The sequence below is a fragment of the Takifugu flavidus genome, chromosome 10, assembly GCF_003711565.1.
Source record: "Takifugu flavidus isolate HTHZ2018 chromosome 10, ASM371156v2, whole genome shotgun sequence".
Lineage (NCBI taxonomy): Eukaryota > Metazoa > Chordata > Actinopteri > Tetraodontiformes > Tetraodontidae > Takifugu > Takifugu flavidus.
In genome coordinates this window covers 8,759,879-8,779,779 of record NC_079529.1, presented here as the reverse complement: position 1 = coordinate 8,779,779, position 19,901 = coordinate 8,759,879, and the positions used below count along the sequence as shown (strand labels likewise).

Genomic DNA, 19,901 nt, shown 5'->3' with positions numbered 1-19,901 from the left:
TTCCCAGAAGATGACCACCCAGGGCCCTGGCAGGAATCGGTGGGTTGAGGGGAATCCTCTCTAGCCCGAGTTGCATAGCCAAGCCCTCGTCCATAATATTGCCATCGGAACCGGAGTCAATGAAGGTGGCCAGGGTGTGAGAGTCATCGGCGAGAAGAAGCTTGGCTAGAAAGAGGGGGCGTTTAATCTGAGAGGAAGATTTCACTCCCACATGGCTCACCAGGACTTCCTCATTCACTGGGGAGCTCTGCCTTTTAATGGACATAGAGAGATAAAATGTCCATCTTGCCCGCAGTACATACAGAGGTTCCCCGTCTGGCGACGCTGACGCTCCTCTGGTGTGAGTCTGGTGCGACCCAGTTGCATCGGTTCTGGGTCAGCAGGGACAGGTGTTGCAGGTGAGGGCGGGGCAGAAGCGGAGGGGAAATTCAGGCGGTGAGCTGCCGTGTAAAGTGCGGGGTTCTGTCTCCTCTCTCTTCTCCGGGCCCTGACACGGAGATCCAGTCGAGTGCTGAGCTCGATGAGTTCATCCAGTGTGGCAGGTAGAGGATAAGAAACCAGTTCGTCCTTGATATATTCTGCTAAACCATGCAGAAAGGCATCCCGGAGTGCAGCCAGGTTCCAGTCACTCAGACGAGCCTTGGTCCGGAAGTCGATGGAGTAATCTGCCACGGACTGATTCCCCTGCCGTATGGAGAGGAGCTCAGAAGTGCCCTCTGGACCCGCAGCTCCCAGCCCGAAGACCTTGCGCAGCTCCTCCGAGAAGGCCTGGAATGAAGCACAGGCAGGAGTCTGCCTCTCCCACTCTGCAGTTCCCCAGAGGAGAGCTCTTCCTGTCAGGTTGCTGATGACGTATGCCACCTTAGCTCCCTCAGTGGCAAATGTGTGTGGCTGCAGACTGAAGAGCAGAGAACAGGAAGTCAGGAAGGGACGACAGAGCTTGGGATCCCCATTGTAGCGCTCTGGGGCCCCCAGCCGGGGTTCTGATATCATCCTCGGCAGAGCTGGAACTGGAGCAGGAGGTGGAGGTGCCGGTGCAGAGACTGTGGCCTCTGGAGAGGAAAGGGTGGAGGTCAGCTGTTGCAGTTGAGCTGTGAGGGCTGTGATGGCCCTGGCTTAGGCCTCCACAGCTTGTCAGGCATGGGCAGCTGCCTCCTCCATCCGCTGCTCATGAAGCATGAGCACTCTTTCGATTCTTTCAAACCGATCCCGTGGTGATGGTGGTTCCGCTGGGTCCATGACTGGCCAGATTGTACTGTGACGGGTATGGTATGGACCCAAGTGCAGTACAAAACAGGCAATGAACTGATGGTCAGTTAATAGGTTTATTAACTGCAATCTGGCACACAAAAACAGTTCGAGGGCGGAGCAGTGGACTTGGTCGAGGCAGGCAAAAGTTCAGTAACCGGGAGGCAGGCAGAATCAGGCAAACAGTCCAGAGGGAGACTGACTGGCTGAGCTCAAGAAGACAGAGGTAATTTACCGGGGGTCAGGCAGAACAGGCAGGTCGTACACAGGCAGGGTCGATACTGGGAAGACAGGCAGGTAAACGCTGGAAAGTCTTGCATTACGGAGAACAATCTGGCACCGAGTGAGTGTGAGGCTGGAGAATATATACTGGTAGGTGAGCTGATTGACGAATGAGAGCAGGTGTGTGATTAGTGACTGAGAGCGGGTGTGGTGATCAGCGGGTGTGGTGTGTGCAGTGGAAAAGTACTGAGTCCATGGACTGGAGCAGAGTGTGACAACGGGAGTCAAATCGAGATTTGGCGGCCGAGCCTTCGTCCTTTCCGAGCCCCAACACTGAAACTCCACCTGAATTTCCATCATATACGTTGAAACATTTCCTTTATCCTGTTCTTTATATTCAGCTTGGCAGATAGCGTGTCAGTAGCTGTTGAGGCCCCTCAGCTCCCCTCCAAATCTGCTTTTTATTGAAATCACTTCTGCAACACTGTAGATTCATCTGATTCACTTTTACCTTCTACACAACAATAACTTGGTTATTTGTGCGTCTATATTACATGTGTTTGACTGTTTTATGTTTTTTGAGCATAGGGTGTTGTGTTGCAAATTTAAATGCTAAATTTTGTTGTACTCTATTGCGTCAATAAACTTCAAGGACATTGTTTTTAAATGGTTGTCATTCAACCTTCAGCATTCCTTTTTGTCCTTGCATAGCTGCTATTATGCATGTTTGTGTTCCACTAAAGCAGAGGTGTCAAACTCAAAAACTGGCACAAAGTCAGGGGCCAACATTGATATTTATTGAAAAAAATCTTCCTCCTGCTATAACATTGATCCTTTTGATATGGACCCAAACTAGTTTTGCTCAACAACTGAACATGGAACAAGCAAAGCTTAACACATTACATTATATATAATTTATTATTGCACACATGTAAAATCGAAATTCAAATAAAAAAAAAACACCATGGCATTCATTTCTTCTCTTTTTATTTGCAGCCTTTTGAATTAAATTTCAACAGTAATCTTTTGTCATTGTAAGTTAATGTAATGTAAATCTAATGACTTTTCATCTCTTCTACTTTCTGGCGCCTTTGAGTCATTTCCAGGTGTTTGTGCTTGTCTTGGTGTTGCGTTTTATAGTGTCATCTATTGTTGTTCTCCTTGTAGTGCACATTGGCTCCACATACAAGAGAGACAGGTCCGTTTTTTACATATCTAAACAGGTATTCTGCCTCCTACCTGTTCAGAAAGGTCCTATTTTCTGCCTTTCCTCTAATCATTTTTCAGAGTGGTAGTGCGGTGCCAGAATTACTCCACCAACTGATGTGGAGTGTGGATTTTCACACCAAAACACCAGCAGAGCATTCTGGTATTTGTAGTATTAGCACATGCGCTTTAAGCGATAATACCGGTGGGCCAGCTCTAATAGTCAATTGGTATGGCTTCACGGGCCAAACATAATTACATTGCGGGCCAAATTAGGCCCACGGACCAGAGTTTGACTCCTGTGTACTGAAGCATGATAATTCCATGAAGAGACCCACTGGCGCACCTGTTGGCCATTATCATCTGGCCACCTATTTAAGGAGGGAGCGCCTTCCTATCGGGCTGGAGTGCTCTGTTGCGTTGTCCTGTCTGTTTCCCTGGTTGTTTCCCTGCACGTTCAAGTGCTCCACGCCGTCTGCTGGAGCTGTAAAGTGCAGAACCTGACTCCCGCGCTCCCTGCAGTCCAGGAGGACTGCTTCTGTCTTCTGTCTCCCCGGCACATTCGAGGTTCCATGCAGTCTGCTGGACCGGTGACGTGCCGAACCCGACTCCTGAGTTCTCTGCAGTCCAGGAGGACTGCCTCTGTCTTCCTTTTGTGTTCCCGTCAATAAAACTAATTTGGACCTTTTCCCACTGTGTCCTTGCCTGCTCTTGGGTCCGCGAGACAACCTCCTCCTAAGAAAGAGACCATGAATCCACTTCATCAAGGCTCCCTTCTTCTCCTTCCCTTTATCAGACTTCACTTCCACCTTTGATTCTTTTGCTTGTTTCTCCTCTTTTCTCCTTCCATTTCTGAATGAAGAGCAGGGAGATTTCCTTTTCTTGCTCTTTTTCAGCAGCCGTTTACAAATTTTCTTCAGCATGGTGTTCTGCAGCTCCAGCAGATCGAGTTTTTTTGTAACGTGTTCTTCGTTTTCTTCCATTTTCTTTATTTTCTCCTTTAGTAGTTGGTTTATTGTCTTTTGGTGTTCACTTGTCGTGTCCAATACAGTCTTTTGTTCTTCCATCTGTCTGATTTTTTCCTTATAGATCAGCTTTTTCTGGCTCAGCTTCTGGTTGGCCTTCTCAAGGTCTTGAACCTTTTTCTCATATTCAGCTGTCATCTTCATATTTTCATCTTCTTTTTGGACCTGGAGTTCTCTTTCAAAGTCTTCGCTGTCTTTCTTTTCTTTCTCCAGCCTCTGTATTTTCCTTTCAAAGTCTTCACATTTCTGGGCCTGTTCGTTCATTTGGTTGTCCAGCTGTTGGTTTCTCACCTTGCAGGATTCATATTTAATGGCCAATTCTTTCAGATTGTCTTCCAACTGCTGGACTTTTATTTCATTTCTTTCATTTTCCATGGCCATCTCCTCATTTCTCTCCATGAGTTCTTTGAATTTGCTCTCATAATGTTTTACAGTCTGGGTCAGCTGTAGATTTATTTCATTTTTCTCTCGGATATCTGTGTTTAAACTGGTGGCTGAGGTGGTCAGCTTGCTCATTTCTGCCTTGAATTTTAAGAGTTCTTTTTCGTAAAATTTTTTTTCTTTCCCATTCGTTATTTTTTACCTGCAACTCCTGTATTCTCCTCTCAGAAGCTTCATATTTCTTCTTATTTTCTCTTATTTGATTGTCTAGCCTTTGGTTTCTCGCCTGACAGTTTTTGTATTTGATGGCCAGGTCTTTCAGTTCCACCTCTAAAGAGTGGACCTTCTTTTCACTCCTTTGGTTTTCCATGGCCAATTGACACTTTTTATTTGTTTTTGTCCTACTGTTCGGCAGCAGGTTGAGTTCTCTCTCGTAACATTTAGCTTTATTAGCCAAGTCTTTCTTTTCTTCCATTAACTCCTGTATTTTTCTCTTAAAGTCTTCACATTTCATGATCAGTTGACCATTTTCTTCTTTCAAAAGAATTATTTGTTCCGCATTTATTTCTTCCACAGAAGTCTTTTGATTTTCCTCTTCCCTTTGATGCATTTTTGAATCATCACCTCTCTTCAGCACCACAGAATTCTCTTCTGAACTCTCCATCTGTTGTGCAGTCTTGACCATCTCTCTGACCTCCAACTGCGTCCGACTCACTGTGGTATCTTTTTTCTTGTGGCCTTCTCTCCTAATGCCGTCCATGTTGCTCAGCTTTCAATCAGTTGAACTTGTTGTAGGTTAGCTTAAGTTACCTTAAGTAGGTTATCCCTATTTACAAGGGCTTTACTCAAAGAACAAAGGCTTTGATTAGATCAAAGCTGTTGGACATCCTTCAGCTATGATCTCATTATAGTGTGACATCAAAGGCAAAGCATGACCTGCTAGGCCAGTATGGTGAGGTTGGCTAAATAAGTCATTGAGAGAATACGGGAGTCAAATCTAATAATGATTTAAATGTATTGAGGGATTTATTTCATTTCCTTTATCATTTTCAAAATCTAGTAAAGGAAATTACTTGTAAATGAATAACAAGTGACACTTTACAAATTCACACAAGTCTGCCTTCAAAGCCAACTTCAGGGTATATTGTCTGCCAGTTAGTAATGAGTCTCACGGTGTTCAAGACAGATTCGTCACAGTGGCACCAGAACATGTCTGAAAGATTGTCCCCGGCTGCCTGATGGGCTGCTGCGTATGCATCAAACACATCCCCGGCCCAGCTCTGGTCGTAGCCATCCATCAATGGCACATCACCCTTTCTATCCGAATGCATCTCTGTCTACTTGGAGTCAATCCTAATGCCGCTGACTCACAGGAGCTTTGTGCTGTCACCTTCATGGGGAGGGGGTGTAAGTCTTTGCTGTGTGTGTGTGCATGTGTGTGTAGTTGGGTGGGTGACGGTGTGTGTGCAGTGAGTCAGGCTTGTTTTGGCTGCACTCAATCAAATAGGTAGCACAGAAATGGACAAAATGGCTTTCTGGACGGGTTTTGGTTTTCACAATGTAAAGAGGGACATTATGAAGGTTTCCAGGAGTCTTCGAAGCCTCGCTAACAATGCAAAAAGAGAACAGGATCATTTAAATCGCATTAGTATCCATCACACTAAGTGCAGTTAGTAGTGTTGGGCAACTAGTGAGATCAGATCTTTGGCCAAACATTAATCAAACTAATGGATCCGACCTGACGACTGTGAGACTCGTTACTAACAAGCTTCAAGTTGGCATTCATACTGCAGCAGACCTGTGCAAAATTAGCATAAAGAAGCAACCTGTCACAGGTGAAGAAAAATTAGGAGAAGAAGAAGAAGAAGGGAGGCTTGATGAAGGATTCATGAACATTACAGCCACACTAATCAATCACGCGTGTCTGTGTGATGTTGCAGCAGGGAGATGCTGACAGGACAGAGGCTCTGTCAGTCAAAGTCCCACCAGGAGTCCGTCCTCTCTGCCCTCAACCAGCAGAGGAAAGATGGCCTGCTGTGTGACGTCACCCTGGTCGCCGGCGAGCAAAAGTTCCACGCCCACAAGGCCGTCCTGGCAGCATGCAGCGATTACTTCAGGGTGAGTCCTGGACCGTTTACACACCTGGATGTTTGGCAGATGCGCATTGGGGGATTGTGGGTACCGATTAAACACCCACACCCCCTGGGTTGTCTGATATGACGGATTTGCACGGGCTTAAGCGTCTATAAAAAGCAGGCATCAGTCAGGCGGTGCAGCTCGCCGCTGATGTGATGGAGGTGACATCATATCTGTCTTCAGGGATGGCCGATTGTTGGGAACCTGCCTCCCCTTCATTAAATCAGATTATTCATGCACATTTTCAGACTTCCGCAAGGGGTTAAACACTGTTTCAAGTTCAGAGGCAACTGTTCTTTAAATGTGAAGGTTTTTATCCACAGAAAATTAGAGAGATCAACCTTCGCCATCCCTCCTGGATTGAGCATTAGTGTTCTCCCTGAGGCTCAGAGGCAGCTGCCAGACAGCCTGACCGGAGACGAGGCTCACGGGGAAAAGATGAGATTTGATCTAGGAGACACTGAGCAGATTAGGAATGAGAAATTAATCCCACCTCCCCACCCCACCTCTCCCTGAAAACGAGAGGCAGTTTAAATATTTCCACGTCGTGCAGAGATTATTCCTCCTTTATGGTTCAGGCGTGGGATATTTTTACCCGTTTCTCCAGAGAGGTGAGGGTGGGCGTCCTCTCCTCCCATTGTTCGTCCTCCTCACTTTTGTTCACCGGCTCCATACCGATATTTTTAACATCTTTTCAAGTCTTGGCTGGCTGACGAGGGTGTTGTTGACCACGGGCGTTTGACCAGCCCAGAATCAAACTCTGCTCTCCTGTTGCACTGGTGGAGCTTAACAACATTAGCTTGAGTTTGCCATCTGCGACCACTGCTGCCTGTCAGGGCTTCATGGGCGGTGAAGAAGTTCTCTTTTGTCTTCCTTCGCTTTGTCTGTCTCCAATGGTTATAACTGTTTCTCCCACCAGGTGTGAGCTGTTTACCTCAAACCAAACACATCTGCCTCCTCTGCTGATGTGGTCATGCTAAGGCAAAGCATCGCTGTTATCACACACACACACGCACACACACACACACACACACACACACACACACACACACACACACGCGCAAGGCAACATCTCTTGCGGTCGCTGTCATAGAGAAACACATCATCTGTTGGCCCTGCAGTCAGGACGGAGCTGGTCAGACATGGAGAAGAAGCATTTCATGCTGGAAGTCCATGACTGTTTCTGTATGAACGCCTTTATGAAGACAGAGCTATAAATACCCACAGCTCACGAGCATCTCCACAGAGCTGAAGAGGCCTTTTGGATGAGAGGCAAAACCTCTCCCAGACATTTAAAAAAGGTTGTTTCAAAAGTGTGGTATCCTACAAAAGTATCAGATTTCTGCTCACGCCCAGGTCCTTTTAGCTGATTCTTTATTAAAAACTGTTTTAAAAGTAAGAAGTATCTTTTTAGTTCTTCAACATTTTCTAGGACTCAAAGGCAGATAAGCGCTTCTACAGAGAAGTCTTTTTGAGGTCGCCTATATAAGGGCGCCTCAGAACAGCGTGAACCAGTTTCCAGGGACCATAACAGTAAAATCTTAGCTTTAACTTCCAGCTTGGATGTCGAAGCTGGCGTGAATCTTGTTAGAGAGTCAAGGGCCTGATTGATTGAACTTCTACAGCGAGGGCCGTAGCAGAATCTCCATGATGTTCTTGATGAGACGCAGGTGGGAGGTCTGAGCAGGTGTGGGTGTGGAGAACGACCAGCCTGCGTCTCCACCCATGCAGCCAGCAGCCCTCAGACACAGAATTATGGAGGTGGGGCAGTGTTTGGCAGTATTTCACTTTAAAGGCGTGAACTTTTAAAGCATATTTTTCTAATTGGTAAACTACTGTGGCTGAAGTTGAAGAAAAACTGTGCAGACTTCGGGATTTGCTTGTACAGAGTCCCTAAATTAGCAGGAATTACTGATCAGTGGGGAAAATTTAGAAGAATTCAGTGCAGTAATCTGAAGACTGACCTTCGTTCATTCTTTTGCTCAGAGAGGCAGCTACAGTTTAACGTGTTGCCATGGCAGCCTGATTGTAAATGCTTCCTGTATTTATTGTATTTGATGCTTGAGATTATTGAGAATCTTCCACTAGTGGTGTTGTGGAAAGATTGTGTGTTTCATGACTTCTGCTTCCATAATGCTGTAATGCGCTGCGTCCGCTCCTCGTGTGCTTTGGGTTTTTTAGTTTAATCGCTCATCGTTTCTGTCATCGCAGCGTTTGCCAGTCAGCGCCGCCGCGGGCCCCCAGAGATACGCTAATGTTTCACTCAGCCTTGGAAATGACCTCCCTGAATATGGGGATGTTTCCCTGGGTGTAATAGGAGTCGCAAATGCTGATGTGATCACAATATGCACATAAATTCCACTGGCAGGTCAGGAAAAGCAGTGCTGCTGCATCATGGGAAATGACTGCAGCGAGGGCTGCTTCACGGTTGTCCCCGTGCCAGATCTATAAAGGAGCCATTTGGCGCTACCCAAGCGGAGAGGCTGAGTGAGTGCACAACCTCCCAGCACGCCAACCCAAACACGCAACGCATAGGCCGTCGGCCTATTGCGTGCACGCTGTCTTTGCTTTTGGCGCACTGACCAACCCGCATCCCCCAGGTGTAGCCACAGGTCTTCCTGTGCTCAGCGGACCAGCAGATTTTTAATTAGCGCTGTGGTGAATCAGCTAGCCTAAACCACCTAAGGAGGGACGTGCATGGGCCTGAGATAAAACCCACCATCACCTCAAGTCAACTCTGATGACTTCAGCGCTGGGCTAAAGTTCAGCGGTGTTGTGACTCAGTTAATTGGCTGGGTTTTGGGAGGAACGAACGCCACTAATGTCTGCTTAATGCAACGCTAACGAGTCCACCCCGGTCTCTGTTTTGATAGTTACATAAAGGAAAGAGGATGTGCCAGCTCTTCCCTTCATCCTCCAAAAAACCACATCCCCAAACTCTGGGATGTAGGCGATTTGAGGCAGAACATAGCTGCTCCAAATAACCGATTAAAACTAAAATGATCTTAAAATAATGACATGAAATAACAGAACACTGCACGGCTGTTTCATGGACCATGATGTGTATCAGGTGGTCTAACGCATGAAGTTCCTCATAAGATCCGGCCGCTCATGGGCTCCATGCTGCTGCGCCTGCAGAGCGGCCCCGATCGATGGCCGCGTCATCCCCTCGTGGCGTGACGCCGTTCGATAGCTTTGATCAGCGCGCAGCAAGCTGGACTCGCACGCAGCAGGGCTGTGCTGGACGCTCGCGTTGCACACGGTGAGCGGCCCGCGCGCATGTTAGCGTGACAGAGGCTGCAACGCTGGAAGTACCGATCGTGCTATTTATTTCCGCTGACCTCCTGGGCCAAGGCGGGCGAGTCAATAACCAAGAGCTCGGGGAAGTTGGGGCTGGCAGCTTTTGATGCACTGCCGTGTTTTCTTTCTTTCAGGATGTGCTCAGACTAAACAGATTTCTCAGTTTGTTGATGCTTGAACAAGGGAGATAATAGAATTCTGCAGAGGCTGAGAACATTCAAGGAAGGGAATATAAAGCTAATCAGATTACTGGTAATCGATATTGCCGAGCATCCTTTTTTGGCTTTTGCACTGTTATGATCTGAGGCCCGTGTTCTCATGTGTCTGCAGGCCATGTTCAGCTTGTGCATGGTGGAGAGCGAGGCTGACGAGGTGACTCTGCAAGGGGTGACCAGCGTTGGACTCAAGCACGCTTTGGACTTCGCCTACACTGGGCAGGTGAGCCTTGAGCGGCGTCATCGCCACAAACCTCGCCGCCCCGCTCAAGCCTCGCTGATTGGCAGCGCGGCCGCAAATCATCTGACGTTCATCCGCATTTGCGGCGTTTTAAGCCGCGCTGCCCGACTGAGCTGAGCTCTGCTGCCTGCAGTGAGTCACGCCGAAGTTCCTGCCAGTAATGCCATTAACTCCACCACAATCTGCGGTGGAGTTAATGGAGGTCCTGAAACTAATACAGCCCGAGCCATCTCCAGCTGAAAGCAGGAAATCGCCTCAAATTTGGCGTCATTTGGCAAGTTTTTCTGCTTCAAACAGCTACAGGCTAAATGTTTTATCAGTTTGATCCTCCGTGAACAGAATGTACCTGAAAAATAAGTGATATTTTATTCATGGGCTGATATGAGAGGCCGTGTTCGAAGCTCCGTCAGCTCAATACTCAGCTCAGTGGGTTTTATTTTCGGGTGGCGGAGTCGTCTGAATGCAGTCAAGAGTGTTCCTCTGTCTGACAGTCCAGGGAATCGATTGTGAGAATTGATCTGTCCTCGTCTTAACTCTGTTGTCAAGCGAGCCAGAGAAGCTACAGTAGCTGCTGAGGGACATGATGGATTTTCCCCACGTCTGCATATTTCCAGTCCAGTGTTTCTTTGTCAATGATGATGTCTGGACTCGGCCTTCAGGTTGAGGTTTTCGAATTGAGACGGCCGATTCTAGCGAGCGAGCAGAAGAGAAGAAGTCGCTGTGAAGTCGTTCCCCCCGCCACCTCTTTCCAGCGGCAACAAAGTGTGTGATCATTTCTAATAACCCTCCTTGACCTTGTTAATACCGGCCACGCTCGCTCCTATCAACTGCCTAGTGGCTTATGCGGATTTGATGCAGCACCAGAGGCCAGGAACTTTGCAATTACTACTAATTTTATTTCCCCGGTGGAAATGAGCAGAGACAGCGGTGGGGGGGGGGGGCTAAGTAGGTCAACAGCAGGCGAGCGAGCCGCCCTGCTTTGGTTGGCTCAGTTCCTCTCTGCCAGCGTAGATGATGGCAGATGAGATGAGGGCAATATGTTTATCCCTGCGCCTTAAATGATGACCTACTAATAAAAATCCCTCGTCCACATGTCAGAGGCCAGCGGCGTGAGGGAGGAGGCACGCTAAGAGCTCCAGATGCACCATCGCAGCTTACTGAACACCTGAACGTCGCCCTCAGACTTTGCCGCCTCTTCCCACAGACTTGTCGTGGGAAGAGGCGTGCAAACGTTCCGTCTGATCCTGCAGGTAAACGCTCACGAGCGTGACGAACGGCAGTTCACACGAGAGCCCGCTGTCCTCCCACACCAACGCCGCCAGGCTCTCCTAAAACGCTGAAGTGGAAGAGTCGGTGTTCAAAACTGTTCGTTTAGCAGATAACAATGATGGGGAGCTGCAGTCAGTGTGCACGGGGTTAAATGGACTGCCGCTCACGCCTGGTAGGAAATAAATGTGCAGATGCCGCTGACTGCAGAGGTAAAAGCACTTAGTAGCCAAGCCCACAGGGCTGATCTGACTGGTGTCGGAGGGAAAATATATTCCTTCTGCTTGGAGGTCAGATAACGTCTGTGTTTCTGTGCACGCGTTCATGTCGGGTTTGTTTTCTTGGTGAAAATCAGTCGAGGAGTAGGCGGTAAAACCAAAATAAAATCCCCACGAGTGGTGTTGTGGACAACACTCAGCCCACCTCTGTAGCATCAGTAATGAGCAGTGAGGAGACAAATGATGAGATTGCTGTGTCTCTTTTTCCTCTCACCTTCTCTGCCTCTGTGGGGATGTAGGCCAGAGCTGCCCGATGGATTATCCAAAGTCTCTTTCTGACCTTTAAAATAAATTTGAACAGGTGTCGGTGGGAGAGGTTTCACCCAAATGGGATATTTGGCACATTCTTCACAATAAAACGGGGAGGAACCTAACAGGAAGTGGCGCGCCCTCCGTCTGTGAGAGTTAATCCCACAGATGGATCGAAAATTTATGTCTCACACAATCTACTGGCACGTATTTAGGTCTTGTGTGGAATTTGAAGCAATCTCTGATAATTAACTTTAAAATGATTCACTTCCATTTGCAGACACGTTTCTTGTTTCGCCGCTCAAATTGCGTCAGTGATGAAGAAAGGAGCTAATTTGACTCAGACTGGAGTACATGTGCTTTAAACAGCTGTTTCATAATCAACCATCACCAGACGAACATAAAAGCTCAAGTCATATTTACGTGTGCTGCGTGCTGCATTTGGCCTCTCATCCCGTTTCCTTGACGACCTCCTCTGGACAGATTCTGCTGGAGCCAGCGGTGATCCAGGACGTCCTGTCTGCAGGCAGCCACCTTCAGCTGCTGGAACTCCTCAATCTCTGCTCTCATTACCTTATCCAGGTAAACACACACACACACACACACACACACACCACACACACACACACACACACTGGCAGCTCTTCTGTCTCTACTTTGCTGTTAATACTAAACTAAATCTGAATATTCTATTTCTGATCATAATCTATAGCATCCACAGCACAAGAGTCTTAATTTGCTGCTGTATTGAAGATATTGTTTCTACATGAAGATGAAATATAAACAATTGGCTCATTTGAAATTCATTTACTGATAATTAAGTTCACCTTTGGACTTGGAAATAGTAACACAAGTGAATTGTGTTCATGTAGATATTTAGAGTTTCTGAAGAAAGTGCGTTTTTAACATGTGTTTTGCACAACCTGTGCTGACAGACCTGTGCAAATAAAAATACTGAACCCATATTTTTTTTTTTTTAGTCCAAGAAAGTGTGTTTATAGGACAACCACCCTTTTATGCATCATTTGGCTGCACAGCCATAACAGTCATTTTCCAAGATGAAAGAAATGAGAAATAATGGAATAAAATCATTCTAAGTACCATATTACTTCTACCAGTGTATTATTTCCGGTTTTTGAGGGCGTCTCTGTGGGTCTGGTGATGTGTGTCCTCCTGGTGGAGGTTATTATCTTCAGCTTCTGTGGCTTTTCAGTGTCGTAGTGGCGCCACAATAGTGGCTCGATACCGCCACCTTGTGGTTACATCGATCTGGTTATTATAAATAATAAAAAGTATATTTTAAAACTGGCCAAATATGCTGGCCAAACTTAGTTTTTTTATTTGGAGTTTTGTTAGATCAAAATATTACACAATAATTTATACCCCATATTCAATGTTATGCACATGAGATGTGTCAAAAATATATTAACCAGCCATTTGGGTGATGCTCTTGTGCATAAATATTGACTTAATTAAACATCAACTGTCTTCAATTCATCATATATGTATTACATGACCCAAATGAACACGCCTGTGGGTATAACAGTTGATGTTGCATCATTCGCACTCAACGCAACATATTCATTCAAATTCATTCAAATTACTGTAGAAAGAAAAACCTGAACAAACACAAAGAACAATCTGACACAGATTTTACAGAGTAGAAAATCTAATTAAACATTTACTGCTGACCTGCAGTGCTTGTGGATGTACGCATATGACCAGCAGATGGCAGTGTTGCTCTACTAACTGGGCTTTATTGACTTTAGTTTACCCCGTTTGTTCTTCATCATTCTGTCCCATGACTGTTTGTTGGCTTGACATTCATGATGTTACCTTTTACCTATATATACGAAATAAAACCACGTTATTTATATGCATATTTTTCTTCCATCCATCCATCCATCCATTACCGTTTATCCGGGGTCGGGTTGCAGGGGCAGTAGCCGAAGCAGAGAGGCCCAGACTTGTTGTTTCTTCTAGTAGGCGATAAAAATACATAAATCAGAAGTATCAGAAAGAGATCATCCATTCCCAAATGTCTTGCAGGAGCTGAGCAGTGTCAACTACCTGGAACTGTACCGTGTGGCGGACCTGTTCCACCTGCCCACCCTGGAGGAGGCCGTGGTGGGCTTCCTGGTGGAGCATCTGTCGGAGCTGAGCCAGAACAGGCAGGACGAGGCCCTGCAGCTCCCCTACCGCCTCCTGCGGGAGGTACTCAAGAGTGACCGCCTCACCTCCCTGAGCGAGGAGCAAATATGGAAGGTACGGCGAGCCTGCGTGTGCCTCGTTAATGCTACAACATAACATTCTAATAATAATGCTGATGGAAGCACACTTATCACACTGTGTAAATATGCTGATTGCGGCATCACATGAGCCTGTGTGTGTGTGTGTGTGACACACACTCATGACATGACAGACTACAAAGAAACAAATGAAAGGCTGCCGGCAGCGTCGCCACGCGTTGTTTGTTTATTTTAATATTGATGTGCGGTGGGAAGGGCTGTTTACGCCTGTGCACGGACGGACACACGTGTGACGTGCGTGCACGAATGTTTGTGTGTGGTGAACTGCAGGGACTGTGGAGTGGAGCAGCGATGCAGGGTGGGGACTTCTGTTTTGACTGTTCATTTGCACCAATCAGCCCTCCCCCTCCTTCCCTCTTTCTCGCTCTCTCTCTCCTCTTTGCTGTCTCTCTCCCCCTTCCCTTCTCTGATTAGGCCCACCGAGGCTCCATCAGGGCCCCAATCCCCCAGCTGTCACTCGGCCGCCCGTCTGATTGAAAACAATCAGGCCTCTGATGGCACAATTACCCTGACCCTTTAGCCAGCCGCCGCTGCCATAATCAGCCTCTGATTAGGCTGCTTTGGGCCTCCTTCACTTCACCCAGAAGGTTAATTTGGGCATCAGACGGAAGCGAACGGCAAGCCGGAGCTGTCGTCCGAAAAAAAAAGAAAGGGGGGGGGGGGTGCACGCCAATAGTGGACCGATATAGCTCAGCCGTCAATCATCGTCACCCGGAGTTTTCTTAGAGTCCCTCATGCTCTGGAAATCACATTTTCTGCGCCTTTGTTTTTCTTTTTTTCCCCTTTCTCGCCACCCTTTGCTCTGCCATTCTGTAGTTTCCCCCTCCCCTTACCTTTTTGCCTCACTATCTCGTTCACTCTCTCACTCCCTCTCTTTTGTGGCCTCGCTCTCCACACACACACACACACACACACACACACACACACACACACACACACACACACACACACACACACACACACACACTTTCTTTCAGTACAGAGGGGGAGAAGGAGTTGATTTATTCTGTGCCCTGAGGAAGTTGTGTGATGCAGCATGACCTTCACAGTCAGCTGCCATCTTGCACGCACACTGAAACACACACACACACACACACACACACACACACACACACACACACACACACACACACACACACACATACTGTCACTTCAGAGCAATGAGGAGGAGGGAGGCAGGGTGAGCGGCAGAGGAAAGAGACAGGAGAGTGGCACAGATACTACAAAGAGATGATCCTGACTCGCATATGAGTTGAGTAACACTTTCAGTGAGATGCGCGTCTACGAGGCGTAATAACAACACAAGGACACACCTTTAATTCAGTGGAATAATTTAGGTTTTATTTTTTTTAAAATGCTGCATTAAAGTGGATCACATTAGTCTGTGCTGAGTGTTATCAGCCTGGGTTTCTGTTGCGCTCTGACTTCTGCTGAAGGGGGAAATAAATGTTCATTTCACATCGTTGAGTTTTTGATTTCATGCTTTCTCTGCTAGCGCCCAAAGCTAAATGCGCAGTTTGTTGTTTCTGGTGTGGACCCGGCGTTCATTTCGTCCCGATTTGGCTGCGGCCAGCCATCAAAACCGTCTTCGGCGCTCTGTGAAGTTCTTGGCGGCGCTGCCTCAGACCGCTCTCAAGCCCACTTTGTTTTGCCGATAATGGTATCAGTGATCTGCAGTCATCTCGCCCACATTCACACCTCGTCACAGCTAAATAACCTTCCACAGCTCTCGAGTTCAATTAAATCCCTTCTTTGCAACCCAGTTTGCCTGCATTAAACAAAGGACGCTGCCTGTGGATATTTACAGTCTATATTGAATGCTGCTGATTAATAAGTGCGTGTGCATGTGCCTGCCTGCGCGTGTGTTGCTTCAGTTTAGCCCTAATAGCTGCAGGCACTGAGAAATATGTTTATGATTAGCAGTTCCACTCTCTCACTCTCGATGCTCCGTCCTGACTTCCTGCTCTCTCTTCCACCCCTTCTGACCTCTTCTTCTCCTCTGTCTCTTTGTTCTTCACCCTGGTCGTCGTGACCATATGAAAATATTTAGGGGGAGGAGAGGGGCTGACCGTCAAGATTAATGCTTCGTGTTCTTCTGCGCCGTTTTTGTCTTCTCTGGACTCTAAAAAGCCACATTAGCTGTGATCTGGAGTCATTATCAAAAGCAGGGAATGCGTTTAAAACCACAGAATTTAACAAAAGGCTCGACAGTATTGGTCACACATCGATGTGAATGATTACACTTGAGTGTTCCGTGCCCCCGCAGCGAGGGAGGAAGTCTCTTACAGTAGAGATCGCACAAAAACTGGATCCTTTGACATGAATGTGAAACCTCAGCTGATCTGGTTCCTCTGCAGCTGGTCGTCATGTGGCTCGAACACGACTGCCGCTACCAGTACACCGAAGATCTGCTCCAGCACGTCCGCTACGGCCTCATGGACGTCCCCACGCTGCACCACCTCGCCCGTAGCCACGCTCTGGTCCAGTCCAGCCCCACCGTCGCCACCCTGGTGGAGGAGGCCCTGGACTACCACCACGCCACCTTCGCCCAGCCCCTGCACCAGTCGGACCGCACCAGGCCCCGCTTCCAGTCGCTCACCCTCTACATCGTCGGTGGGAGGAAGCGCGAGGTGAGCAGGGTCAGGGAGCTGCGCTACTTCAACCCTTCCGCGCAGGAGCACGTGCGCGTCGCCGGGGGGTCGAACTGGAGCGAGCTGGCCCCCATGCCCACTGGCCGCAGCCACCACTGCGTGGCCGTAATGGGGAACTTCCTGTTCGTTGTGGGCGGGGAGGTGGAGCACGCCACCGGGAGGACGTGCGCGGTTCGGACCGCTTGCAGATACGACCCCAGGGGCAACTGCTGGACTGAGATCGCCCCCATGAAGGCTTGCAGAGAACACTTTGTCCTGGGGGCTCTGGGCCAGTACCTGTACGCCGTGGGGGGCAGGAACGAGCTGAGGCAGGTGTTGCCCTCTGTGGAGCGCTACTGCCCCAAGAGGAACAAGTGGATGTTTGTGCAGCCTTTCGACCGCTCGCTGTCCTGCCACGCCGGCTGTGTGGCCGACGACCTCCTCTGGATCTCAGGTGACCACACCTAAGCACTGAGGCGGGCTCGCCGGGGCGCCTCCAAACTGCTCTCTGAATGTTGTCCCTCTGTTCTGCAGGCGGGGTCACGAACACAGCTCAGTACCAGAACCGGCTGATGGTGTACGACCCCGACCAGGTAACTGATCAGCTGATCGGCCATCGAGCTCCAGTGGTCCACCGCTCCCATCAGGAGTCATAATGGTCATAATGGTCCGGCCTTTGTACGCTGACCACAATAGCGTAGGCAGCATATTCCTGTTGGAGAGGTTCATCATCGGCTTGAATCAATACGTTCAGGGAGCGGCTGAAACGGCTCCGCCTGATGCTAACGTCAGCGACGAAGCCAGTGAAAATTGTAAAATAAAGTAAATATTAGACTTCCATCTTGCAAGTGGCCGCAACTTCAAATGAATGTTAATGGTCCGGCCATTTTCCGGGATGTGCAAAGATAATAGCCCCTCCTGTAATACTGCCTTTAAATGAAGGCACTTATATCCCTGTGATTCCTCTAAAACAGCCAAAGAAGTCGGCTATAAAAAAGTTTTTGTGTATTTTGACTCTTGATGCTGCTGGTTTTTAATAGTTCCTGTGCGTAATAGTTGGTCCCCAGAGCTCCGGGCATGTCTGCTTCCACACATGAGTCTGATGTACTGAAGACGAGTTTGACCTCGCTGCTTTTTCTTCCACCTAACAGGAAATGCAGCCTTTGCCAAAACTCCCACTTGTCAGATGGAAAAACCCGTCTTGACCTGCGTATCAAAACAAACCAACCTCTCGCGTTGACTCTTCCGGTGCATTTGTTGGCGCAGAGACAACTTTCCCGCCATAACAAAGCAACGGAGAGTAAATCTCGCCAGTCCCGTAAGTGTCGGGGCGCCGCGGCGCGTCCATCCCGACAGCGTTGCGCGCGTGCGCCGCGCCGCCGCAGGAACGGTGGCTTTTGGTGCCGACATTAAGGCAGACGTTCCGTTCACCACGAGGACGGTGCACAGCAGGCAGGTGTCAAGAGTCTGCTAATTGATTTTTACACCATCTGGAAATTAACCGAAAGCAGCGGCGTTGTGAAATGCAGGAAAGCAGCTTGAGTTATTTATTTTTAACTTTACAGTTTTATTCAGAGAGCGAGGACTGGTGACAAATTGCATTCTGGCTTGTTGCTAATTATTCCCGTTTTTAAAAAAAATCCATTTCTCAGGGTAAAGCAGAATATCTGGGAGCGCCGTTATTGTGATGGAATCTTCCGCGACAGTCGGGAGCCTCGGCGTCGGAATGTGGCGAGCTCCGGTTCGCGTTTGTGCACGTATACAGACCAGCTGTTGAAGAGGGTCCGGATCTGTGCGTGGCCGCATGTGCAGCTATGGGCGCACGGAAGAGGTGCGCATCCATATGGGCCCGTGTTTGCGCACGCTGGCGTGGAGGCGCAGGAAGGCAGGAGTGAGCGAAAGAGAGAGGGAGCGCGTCTCATTTGTATTCACCGCGGATCTACATTCACCTGCCAGAGCAACAGCAACCCCCCACCCACTCTACCCTCAACAGATGGCCACCCGTCAGCTCCCAGCAGACACACACACACTCATTCTCCGCCTCGATCGCGCACACACACACAGGGACGCAAAATAAGCTTCCCCACACTTAGTGAAATGAGCTGGGATCTTCGGTGCAAAATGGAGTGTCTGAAACATATGATTAGAAACAGGCAGGGAAGTCATTAGTACGATCCGGAGCTCCAGTGTCACGTTATTTATCCAGAACTGAGCATACATCAATTACCCATGCATGGATATGCTTAAATATTAATCTTCTTATTCACCCTCTCTCTTTCTGCCACCCTCCCTCCTCATACATCTCACCTTCCTCTCATCTGCATCACTTTCTTCCCCCTTTCTTCCCCTCCATCTGTTCCCCCCCCCCTCCCCCACCACCTCCACCCCGCTCCCCATCAGGACCAGTGGCTGGCCCGCAGTCCCATGCTGCAGAGGCGAGTTTACCACGTGATGGCGGCGGTGAGGAGGCAGCTGTACGTGCTGGGGGGGAACGACTTGGACTACAACAACGACCGCATCCTGGTGCGCCATATTGACTCCTACAACATGGACGTGGACCAGTGGACGCGCTGCTCCTTCAGCCTGCTCACAGGTGGGCGGCGTGGAGGAACCGCGCACGCGTTTAATATTCCTAGTCCGGATTAATCTGTTGAAACTAACCGGATAATGGATAATGAGTGAGTGGAAATGCATTAACCCAGGGCAACTTTTTGAAGTAATTTATTCACATTATCTGCTTCCGCTCCATTTAAGAAGCTAATATTTGACTTATACTTCACTATTTATAGTGTTTAAAATAAAGTGTAGGAGGTGAGGTTGGGCCCTGGTACTTCCAGTCGTGTTTATTTAAGAAAATTGTGATATTATCAATACCCATCGTCATATTAAATCCATTTACTCCGTTTGTATAATATGGGCGTATTTATTTCCCAAACTGTTGTTAAATTTTCAGCACTTTTAACAATATTGGAATGAGCTTGAGAAGAAACCTCTGGCCTCTTTCTCCACCGCAGGTCAGAACGAGTCCGGAGTCGCCGTCCACGACGACAGGATCTACGTGGTCGGGGGCTACTCCATTTGGACCAACGAGCCCTTGGCGTGCATTCAGGTGAGCGGTTCCGACCCGAGGAGGCCGCGGCGCGCCGGGGCCACAGAAATTCGGATATTTTATCGACGAATCTCCGCTCCCGCGCA

The 19,901-nt window shown here is 48.3% G+C and overlaps 2 protein-coding genes across 4 annotated transcripts in view; one reads left to right on the top strand and one right to left on the bottom strand.

Annotated features, from left to right (window-relative positions):
- Positions 1–2,245: 2,245 nt before the first annotated feature.
- On the bottom strand, positions 2,246–5,910 carry LOC130533164 (calponin homology domain-containing protein DDB_G0272472-like). 2 transcript variants are annotated; one of them, XM_057046377.1, is made up of 2 exons: positions 4,562–5,909; positions 2,246–3,915 (listed from the first exon to the last, which is right to left on the bottom strand). In XM_057046377.1, exons 1-2 carry the CDS (start codon positions 4,840–4,842, stop codon positions 3,048–3,050), a joined length of 1,149 nt encoding a protein of 382 aa, XP_056902357.1. In that variant the 5' UTR covers positions 4,843–5,909; the 3' UTR covers positions 2,246–3,047. The 2 variants fall into 2 exon arrangements, with proteins under 2 accessions (XP_056902357.1, XP_056902356.1); XM_057046376.1 differs by having other exon boundaries at positions 2,246–5,910.
- Positions 5,911–5,994: 84 nt separating this feature from the next.
- Positions 5,995–19,901, top strand: part of klhl32 (kelch-like family member 32) — a 16,038-nt gene continuing 2,131 nt past the window's right edge. Inside the window, exons 1-8 of one of the 2 annotated variants that reach the window (XM_057046367.1) lie at positions 5,996–6,200; positions 9,849–9,956; positions 12,251–12,349; positions 13,817–14,032; positions 16,434–17,160; positions 17,241–17,299; positions 19,107–19,299; positions 19,721–19,815. In XM_057046367.1, coding sequence (XP_056902347.1) covers positions 6,030–6,200; positions 9,849–9,956; positions 12,251–12,349; positions 13,817–14,032; positions 16,434–17,160; positions 17,241–17,299; positions 19,107–19,299; positions 19,721–19,815 — 1,668 coding nt within the window. In that variant the 5' untranslated portion in view covers positions 5,996–6,029. Of the gene's footprint in view, positions 6,201–9,848; positions 9,957–12,250; positions 12,350–13,816; positions 14,033–16,433; positions 17,161–17,240; positions 17,300–19,106; positions 19,300–19,720; positions 19,816–19,901 lie in introns of both variants that reach the window. The other variant, XM_057046368.1, reaches the window with a different exon arrangement.

Excerpts from the sequence above, each read along its gene's own strand:
- LOC130533164 (XM_057046376.1), bottom strand. The coding sequence starts at position 4,217 with ATGAGCAAGCTGACCACCTCAGCCACCAGTTTAAACACAGATATCCGA.